This window comes from Rhipicephalus sanguineus, chromosome 7 (genome assembly GCF_013339695.2).
Source record: "Rhipicephalus sanguineus isolate Rsan-2018 chromosome 7, BIME_Rsan_1.4, whole genome shotgun sequence".
In the NCBI taxonomy this organism is placed as follows: domain Eukaryota; kingdom Metazoa; phylum Arthropoda; class Arachnida; order Ixodida; family Ixodidae; genus Rhipicephalus; species Rhipicephalus sanguineus.
In genome coordinates this window covers 76,234,769-76,244,798 of record NC_051182.1, presented here as the reverse complement: position 1 = coordinate 76,244,798, position 10,030 = coordinate 76,234,769, and the positions used below count along the sequence as shown (strand labels likewise).

The following is a 10,030-nucleotide window of genomic DNA, read 5'->3' as shown; positions in this document are numbered from 1 at the left end:
GGAGAATATATCAACTGAGAGCGCGTAAGGTGCTTAAGTTTGTAGTAATATTGTTTTATTTAGTGAGAGTATGACCTCACTAAAGCGACTACCGAGTACAAACGCTAGCATGAAATATTAGTCTCTTTTATCTAAGGCAATCGATGTCAATGCACGTTAAAGAACCCCAGGTGGTCGAAATTTCCGCAGTCCTCCACTACGGCGTGCTTCATAATCAGAAAGTGGTTCTGGCACGTAAAACCCCATAAATTAATTATCTAAACGCAATAAAACTGCGAGATCTTTTTTTTAAGCGAGAGCCCGCTACTGCAATACAAAACTGGCGGTTTACAGCATATATTGCATCCGGCGCCCGCTGATGACGCGCTCATGTTTAGCGATACTTCATGCGCCAGAACGACGGCCAAAGCAAGAATATGCTCACGCAAAAGAAAGAAAAGCAACGAAAATGGCTATGTACAGGGGTTGCACAAGAGTAGTTTGTGCTTGAAGCGCTGGCAAACTAACCTTCGCGCTGAGGGCAACAACGCGTGGCTTACATTGCAGGTGGTGGTGGCGCCATCTACCAGGTGAGACATAAAGTGCGTCAGTGCACGGCCTCCAGTCAGCCCACTACCCCTTTCTAGAACACTTTAGCTCTGCCAGCGCCACGAGAATACCCGATAACGTTACGAGAACGCGATTTGTGGCGCCATTGCTCAAAAACTTCTGCGCGATTGTCAGCAAGCTTACGCGCTTACGCTGGAGTTAGAGGACTTCGTTGTACTGGCGTCTTCCGTAAGAATCGATGCTGTTGCTACGTGTCATCGTCGAGATATCGTTAGTGAAACTGCTGCTCGAAAAACCCGCAGTTGTCTTTTGAAGCCACTGATGGTCGCAACCCCAGGCTAAAGGTACAGTTACTTTTAGTACGACGATGGAAGCCTCAAGTGCAAAAGTTGTGGATAAAATGGGGAAAGTGATGACGACCTCGCCTCATCGATGCCTGAGGACAGTGAAGCTCCCGAAAAAACCACTGGCGACGAAGCCGTCGGTTCATACGACAGCATGGAGTTATGCGAGCTAGGCCTCGTGAGGGCCACTGCCCAAGTTGTCAGTATCGACACGTGGAAGGATCAGCTAGATTTCGAACGCGCTTGTTCAGCGGCGGTGCCAGGGGAGAGGTGCTGGTTGAGCGGCGAATTGACTTCGTGGAACCGAGTTCTGAACAGCCTCGAATACGAGCTCGTCGAGACGCGGCCTGGCAGTGCTCGCCTACAGAAAGCCGACTGCGATGATTGCGACTCCGACAAGTCTGTGAAGGATGTCGCCCGCGAGGCAGCGGTTCTGATCTCATGGCTTTTGGAGCACCACCTTTGCATCGAAGAGTTAAGCCTGTATTATCCACGAGGTTACGGCCACAAGGCACCTCCAGTTCCTTTCCCAATCCGCGTGCGCCCTTCAGTTGGTTCGAATCCCGACCGCTATTTCAGACATGTGAAAATCGAGAAGGCTCCGCACCGTTCCAGTAATTTGTTCACCGATAATGAAGTAGGTGACTTGTTCGAACTTGAAGGCCTCGACACCGTCCGTGGCATTGAGAAGCTCAAGGTTGTCTCCTCCAAAGTCACATTCAAGTTTGCCGCTCAACTGGAGTCCCTGCTGCGACGCAACGCCAGCACCCTCAAAGCGGTGAAGATCACAAAAGCGAGACTGCCAAGGAATGTCGACTATGCACTGCGATGTCTCGTGAACTGCGAGTCGCTCACCCTATGCCCATATTACGACTGGGGCCGTCGTGCCCCGAGCCTGGTCTCGGTGGCGCAACTCCTGCGCACAACGAGTGCACTGAAGAACCTCAGCATTCTTATCTGCCCGATCAAAAGGAAGAAACAGCTGACCACAATTGCTGAAGCCGTCAAGGTGAACACTTCGTTGACGAAGCTCTCTGTGTCCTCTATGGAAATCAACTTTTCACCTGAGCCAATATTTGTTGCACTTGAGGCAAACAAGACCCTGAAGGAACTGCAGCTTCAGGAGTGTAACATCGGTGTGTTCTCTGGACTAGCACTGGCAAAAGCACTTTGGAAGAACACTAGCCTCCGCAGCTTGCGCATTACTGAAAGTGCTATTTCTGCCGACAGCATGCAACTGCTGGCAGCCGTACTCCGGGTGAACTCCACACTGGAAGAGATTGAGCTTTCTAGCAGGGAGTCTCTGCACTACAGTGGAATCTCCGTCCTATGTTCTTCCCTGGCCAAGAACAACACATTGAAGAAACTAACCCTTGGCAAGTTTCGAGCCACCAGACAGGAACGGTATGAATTTTCATGGTTTTTCTTTTGCACACTTTTGTTTTCCATAATTACATAGTTCCATGAGTACTACACGAGTGCTGTGCACTTGTGCACAACAAGCTTTAGTGCAGAAACACAAATGGTTGTCGCACTTACCTGTCACTTTCTACAGCATGTGTATACGACTTCACAGTTGCTGCAGATCGAAGCATTCTCATAAATATGTTGTACTGTTTTCTGCGCTACCATTCCGTGATTAGATGCTCCAAGGGGAAAGGTTTCTGTTGCAATAAAGAAAACGGGTGCCATAAAAATGAGTTATTGGTCCCTTTGCAAAAGACATGCTGTCAATTTAACTATGTACCAACAGGCCCAGCTCTAGACTCTTCTGTAATTCAGCCGTATTGCCTGAATTCATACCTGCTGAACAAACAATTCACTTGCTCTCGTATTTGATAATTAATATGTTCACAATTACTTTCAGACACTTTTAGTTGAAGGAGAACTTTGCAAGCTTGTTGTGATAAACTGAAATAGTGCACAAAAGGTTGCCTTTTCGTCAAGGTGCTCATGAGTATGTTTTTCCACCACACATCCTTTAACTTAAAGGGTAAGTAAAGGCAAAGAACAATTTATGTCTGTGTGAAGCGTCAATGCTTGAGAACATCTAAAACTGTAATATGATCCACAGCAGCGTTTTAGTAATCGAAAAATTGAGGTACAACACGACCTGCGCCACCAGTGGGACGTTTTTGTACTGCAGTCTGATGATGTAGAAGGCCCTCAGTACAGTTAATCACTAGTATTCAAACTAGCCATGATAAAATAGAACATTTCAGTGTATTAAAAGATGGAATAAAAATGCATGCTGTGTATTTCAGTTTTGGAATTGTCGAAAAAAGAAAAAGAACTCCTTGGCGTTATTCTTGAAAACGACGTGGCAGCCCCAAGAGTTCTGCTTTTGCTGGGAAGGGCCGGCTGTAAGGTTGTGAAGGGCAGGCACAGCAAATGCTCCTTCGCATGCTCATTCCCGGAGGTGATTGGTCTGAATTGCGCTGATATGCGGGCCACTAAAACGTGATTTTCTTTCAAACAAAGCGCTTCCTTCACACAAAACAAGACTTACTTGTTTTCGGGAATGCCATTGCATCAATCCACATCAACGTAGTGTTTGCCTTTAGCGTCCCTTTAAACTGTAAGCCAACCCCATAAGACAGTAGATGTTTCGTAAATGTTAACTGTGATGGATGTGTGCCTGAATGAATGCACCCATACAAACTTCTTGAAATGTTCAGCCTTCCGTAAAACTGTGCAGTGCTGCTTCTGAGTAGGAACAAATGGCAACATACGGTTGTGTTCAGGGGCACAGTTAGGGGATGGCAAACTTGGCATGTGCCTGTACTGAAACTCTAATCTGTCCATTATCAAAAAAAGCATAAAACAACACAAGACAATACTTGCCTGCCCATACCAGGCAGTCCCCTCCCAGACAACATCTTCCTGGCTGCACGACTGATCCTGCTGGAAAAGTCCTGATGTTAAAATTGAACTTGACTCTTAAGCCTCCTTTGTGATGTAGCTTGAAATAGGCATGTAATGTCCTTTAGCTGATTGTTGCAGTGAGGTGATGATAACAGCACTGCTGGGTTTCACATTTCGGTTGTTCTTTCTTTTGCTGACTTCAAGGTAACGTTTATTAGTTTGAAATGTACACAGGCATTTCATGACTGCGTGTGCTTCTATGCATGGCATTCTTAGGTTCTCTGGTGTTCACCCATAGAGAGCTTGATGAATGGCAAGTGGTGTTGCGTTGTGGGCTGCACACAATTCCTGTATAATTACGACAGCTGTTACTAAACACTCGCAGTTAACGGTTATCCTTCATCTCGGTATTAGAGTGTTTTGGATAGCAGTGCCAGTTTACCGCACGGAAAGCACTGTAATACTGCATTGGCTGAAGAGTGCACATGCGTGAACTTTACCATATGGAAACACTTTCCGTAATGTACACCGGGTCCACCGTGACTGGGTCTACATCCGTATACAGTAAGCTGCGCATTGTGCGAAAAGTAGCTCATACTTGGCCTATATTAAATTTCATAGGTCCCATTGACACGATGTTAAACACCGCTATCCATAAACTTATGCACTTAGAATAACAGAGAGCTCAGCCAGTTGGTAAGTATTCATTCTAAAAAGACAGGGCGTGCTAACACGGACACAAGAAAGAAGTCACTACACCACAAATGCTAACAACTGAAGAGACGATTTTTGTGCATTCTTTGTTTTCTGCCATTGTGCGTCTCTTCAGTTGTTAGTCGGCATTTGTGGCGTAGTGACTTCTTTCTTGTGTTCGTGTTTGCACGCCCTGTCTTTTTAGAATGAACTTATGCACGCTTCCCATCACAATATTAAAAAATATTAAGTTGTCTGCAGACTTCTTAGCGTTAGCATTTTACCCGATCCCGGCAGCCACAAACTTGAGCTTGGGCAGCCTGGACGGATGGTGCCATCTGGCAGTGTAGTGCACAACCAGGCAAACACATAAATAAACAAGTGTGTTCTACTTCATGGAAGAGGAATGGCAATTCTAGTTGACCTCCAAATGTGTCCGAATTGCAGCTGTCATTCTCCGACAGCTCCAAGGAGCTTGGGCACGTGCCACGGCCAGTCACAAACATGGCAAGGCTGGTGCTGCATGATCACCCGCTGCAAGCTCTTCGCAGCTTTCATAATTCACACTGGCGGGAACAGCATGCCTTGCACAATTTCCCTGTTTTACAATCTTGCACGTCGCAGGAAAGCAGTAGTGCTCAGTTGGGCTTCGAATTCGGTGTAACGCTTTATTTTTTCAAATTATTCTCCAATTTGCTGGGTGTTTCTACCATTGGGATTGTGACAGAAACATCACAGGAACATAGAAGCACCATTACCCTTACTTGGTAAAAAAAAATCGCTGGAGTTGGCTTCTAAACATTTTTTTGCATACTACCCCTTCAGTACATTCAACAAAAAGCCACCTATGCTTTGTGTCGCAGAGTCGTTGCTTATACACACCTGGATCGGTCATTCTGAGATTTGAAAGCCTGTAGAGGATGGAGAATGCAACTTTCACATCATGCCTCTTGGCTACCTTCAAATTGTGTGGGAGTTTGTGAACGTCAGTCACTGCAGCCACGCGTCCTTGTCACCTTGTTTCGTCCTTGTCTGTTCATTGCGCTGCAGTTTTTTAATTCGTTTTCCTTTATGTTGAATAGTTCAACTTGGTCAGTGGTGCCCGGTTTCATGAACACCAATTTTTGCACTACCTTGCAGGGAGGCTCTGGCGCAGACGCTGACAACAAATGATAGCTACGGCCGTGTTCAGATGTCTTGGGCAAAGCCAGACATTAACGGCCTTTGGAACGCCCTGATCTCTGCTACAGCATGCCCCGAAGAAGTGCGCCTTCGTGAGATTCCCAGTCTACCAAAGGAAGCCCTCGAGCTGCTCTTCAATGCAATTGCCTCGAGCGAGCGCGTTCGCGCTTTCCGGGCTTTGTGGGAAGGGAACGTTCAGGCAAAGGGTGCAGCTTTCTGTGAAATGCTCAAGTCTAATCGATCCATCAGAATTCTGGACATCTTCATAGGAACTGGCAATGCCAATCTCGTCCACGACGTTTTTCATGCCCTCGCGGAAAACGAAGGGATAACCAAGGTGATGATCGGCCTTGACGCCCTCGAAAGCGATGAGGCGGCCACAGACATCTCTTACTTCCTGGCTCGCAACAAGACGGCCACTTCATTTTACTTGACAACAGTGCGCCACTCTCTTTATGAGGAATTTGTGGAGGAGTTCTCAAAGGGAATGTGGCAGAACAGGTTGATTGTAGACTTCAAGTTGAATAAGAACTTGATTTGCGACGAAGGGAGCTTCACTGTTTTTGAAGCGGTGCGAAGAAACAAAGCCGCTCTGAACCGTGCAGTGGATTTCATTCTCCGGCACAAGGCAGACAGGGAGTGTGCAGAAGCCTTCGAGCTATTTTCGAAGACGCCTCTTCTTGTTTCCCAAGCTGTAAAGGTTACCGAGAAAACAGAAGGCGAGGTATTGGCAGATGTGGTCTCCGCTGCCAACTTCTTGACTGACAACTATCTCACCATCACGGGGATCGTTAAGAACTCCGTTGAATGCCATTCCGCTGAGGGCACTCAAATAGCCGCTCTGAACAAGGACTGTTGGCGTGCAATATGTCGCCATCTCAAAGTCGCAGATGTATTGGTGCCGCAGTAGAGATTGCACGAAATCCTGCTTTCATCAAATCATGCCGAATGAGTTGTTCCCGCATACTGAAAAGCATCATAAGAGCCTTTATAAACTTTTTATAAGAAGCATCAGATTTGCAACTGCAATCTCCGAAATTTGTTGAGGCGTCACTGACTGTTAGTATTCACAGCACCATGAACAAGCCATTCATGTGCTACATTTTGTGCCTGCCATTATTATTCTTGCCGTCATTTGCAGGCTTCTTACATTCTCACTTGCCATGTGCTCCTTGTTTATTAGACAATGAAATATCTGCTTATGATTACATTAGTTACCATTTTGTGAACTGTTAATTTGTTTTGTATTTGATACCGCCACACTACGTGCTGGCTGTGTTATGAGAGTCTGGTGCTGTCGTGTTTATGGTAGCTGAATCATCTTTTACTAATGTTGTTTTGGCTGTTTAACTCATTTTGTATAACCATTCCAGCTACCTCTTTACGCAAAACACATTAATGGCGCTATAATAATAATTGTTTTATTTAATAATTCTCTTCCTGTATCTTGTCTATCGTCAAACAGATCTGGCTTGATGTAAACGAACATTTTGTTTAGCCTTTGCCTGCTTTGTGCAACCTTCATTTTTTTTCTTTTTAATTTCCAATGGGCTTTATAGTTACCGACATGATTTCGGTTGAATTTCATATTCTGTCAGTTTTGCATAGGTAAGGTTCGCTGTGTTCACACTATCCGACACTGAGGCTTCTTTTATATAGGTGCAACGCGATTACACCTTTTTTAGCTGTTGAAATGGTTTTAGCTGTTGAAAGAGGAGCACTGTCCTTGGTACCGCATTTTAGCACTGCCATACTTTTAACTAATTTACCATTCTCAGCAATATCTGTAATTGTCGCAGCTGCTCTTAGGCACTTTCTGCCTGCCAATACTTCAGTCTTGCTGTGCAATAGTTGGATTCATATTTTTATGAATCATGGTAGAAGCATCAGTTATGATTATGTTTACGACTGTAACTGTTAGTCAATGTACTGGCTGGTTCTCAGCTATCTATGCAGTGCATTTTTTAGCTGCACCTACTTTCATTCCTGGCGGAGATTTCTGTATATTTTATTTTATTTTGGGTAGTATCCCAAAACTTGTGTGATTTTGTTTTTTTTCTCCGTAAGTGGTTCTTATGCTATGTAGCGTTACGGACATTTTATTGTTTTCTAAGTCATCATAGCTGTGGTGCTCACTGTGTTCAGTATTGTGAAAAAAGTGTTATTAATAAAGCTTGCGTAGACTCTGCTTGCAATATGCCTGCTGTGTGTTTTTTGTTATAACCGTTATTGAGGATCGTAATTACCTACTGTTGGGAATGACATGCATCTGCTAAAAAGTGAACAATTGCTAAAGTCTCCTGGCTGAAGTCACAGTAGGTGAAGTTCTGCATTTTGGGCCCTTTTCAGAACATTAATTGTAGTTTCGATTTCCACTAGACTTGTGCACATTACAGACGAAGAGTAACTGCTTGCAATTACTCCAGTCAGAAATTTTATTTTCTACATTAAGCAGTTACTGCCTCATGGAGGTAACTAATGAATTACTCAAATGCCATAGATTACTCTTAAGGACTCGTTTTTCTTTGTTAGACACAATTTTAATGAGAACTAACAGACAACAATGCCAAGGAAGGTATAGGGGATGTCATTTGTAGTAATCAGGATATAAATGTGAAGAAAACTAAAGTGGACGAAAAGATAACTTGCGCCAGCAGGGCGGCAATATTGTGTCTAACAAAAACGAGCCCTTAAAAAGTCGTCGTCTTTCCTTCATTCATAGAGAGGGTCTCATTCTGGCAGACTTGATGCCTTCAGGTAGTATGTGAGGGATTATTGGTCAGCTGCCAGCTCATAAAGAAAAAAAAGATCACTGTGCTATGTGACGCCAACAGGCAGAAAAAGTGTTCCACACTCGCCGCCATGGCAGCGATTGGTGGTGACTAACACTCCTAGGTTTAAATGCACATATATACCCCATAAAGTGGACAGGAGGATGACCGGTGCCGTAGCTCAGTGGTAGAGCATCGTGCGCGTTATTCGAAGGTTGCAGGTTCGGTCCCTGCTGGCGGCAAGTTATCTTTTCGTCCACTTTACTTTCTTCACATTTATATTCCGATTACTACAAATAGCACCCCCTATACTTTCCTTGGTATTATTGTCTGTTAGTTCTCATTAATATTGTGTTCAACAAATGCCACAGATTACATTTGCATTACTTTCCTTCCACTTTTCTGTGAAGCATTCATTTACCTTTTTGCTCCAGAGAAGTAGATTATGATATGGTCTTCCCTCAAATGGAACTGGTTGCACTAGGAAAGATCCCGTGATTTGGCAATGCTGCAAATCGCGCTAGAGACCTCTCATCGGAGGGCAGTCTCTAGACTATCACGTTACTTTTGCGGGTTTTTAAGGTACAAATAATCCTCAAACATATGAATGAGGTGCTTATAAAGAGACAAAAGTGCAGGTGTGGTTTCATGGTGCCTTGTAGGGGTTTCTCGTCGGACTTTGCAGGCGTGCTTTTGTAATGTCAAGGCTTGCACGTGTGTACTCTCTGCGCTATATCCTTCCTCGAAGCATGAAACTGCCATTAATGTCACAAAGACGGCGAATTTGTACAAAAGAGGTTGGGAGCTTTCAAGTGTGAGCAGCAAAGCACGAGCATAGCAAGAAGCCGAATGTGGTGGTGACCATACGGCCTGTACTACTTGCCGTTAAGATTTAAAAATTCTGAGTGCTCGGGTTTGCCCGTTGAGACATGCGTATTAATCATGCTGCTGTGTTCAACACCTGTGGGTCTGCTACTCTTGTTCATGGCAAATAAAAATGTCAGAAACGGCATCTGCCGTTATAAGTTTGTCTTGTGAATAGAGAAATAGTTATATAAATTGATCGCACAGTGCATTAGTTCAATTACACTGACCATTTTCAAATGAAAATTCAATCGTTTAACAACAAATGCCAAAAAACGCAACACGTGCATGTATTAAACTGCGTGCAAGAGATTTCCACGCTAAAACATCTCTTGGCGAGTTTATTTGTGCTGATGAACTTTCACTAGGGGCACACACCGCAATGTCCAGTGGGGTGTGGTAAGCAAAGTAACGCTTGGTCAATGGAGTCGCATGAAATAATCCGCTGTTCATGCAAAGTTCACATACGAGGCATGCCTCCAGTATACTACAAGGCTGGAACAAGTTCAAGGGGTAATTGGGGATGTTAAGTTTTTAGCCTCATTGTGGGGAGAATGCGTGCCTGCCCCCTCCTCAGTCAACTCTGGGTCCTGCAGTTCAGTTTTCTGAAAGGTGTAGTAGAGTCTGACAGTGATGGTTTGAAATGTATGACGCAAACCAAAAAACCAGGTAAAGAAGCGTTTTAAGAGTAAGACAAGACGTTTGAATACTAACTCAGCCCCTTGCTCAAGGGTGACTGGCATGCACCATAAAAAGCAATAT

The 10,030-nt window shown here is 44.6% G+C and overlaps 1 protein-coding gene across 1 annotated transcript; it reads left to right on the top strand.

The window, feature by feature from the left end:
- The first annotated feature begins 803 nt into the window (after window positions 1-803).
- On the top strand, window positions 804-7,811 carry LOC119399531 (uncharacterized). Its single transcript, XM_037666340.2, has 2 exons — window positions 804-2,297; window positions 5,592-7,811. Exons 1-2 carry the CDS (start codon window positions 982-984, stop codon window positions 6,541-6,543), a joined length of 2,268 nt encoding a protein of 755 aa, XP_037522268.1. The 5' UTR covers window positions 804-981; the 3' UTR covers window positions 6,544-7,811.
- Window positions 7,812-10,030: the final 2,219 nt, after the last annotated feature.

What these genes read in the sequence shown, in the direction of transcription:
- LOC119399531 (XM_037666340.2), top strand. Translation starts at nt 982, where the DNA reads ATGCCTGAGGACAGTGAAGCTCCCGAAAAAACCACTGGCGACGAAGCC. An exon ending in CGAGCCACCAGACAGGAACG is followed by an intron (nt 2,298 to 5,591) that starts GTATGAATTTTC and finishes ACTACCTTGCAG; the next exon opens with GGAGGCTCTGGCGCAGACGC.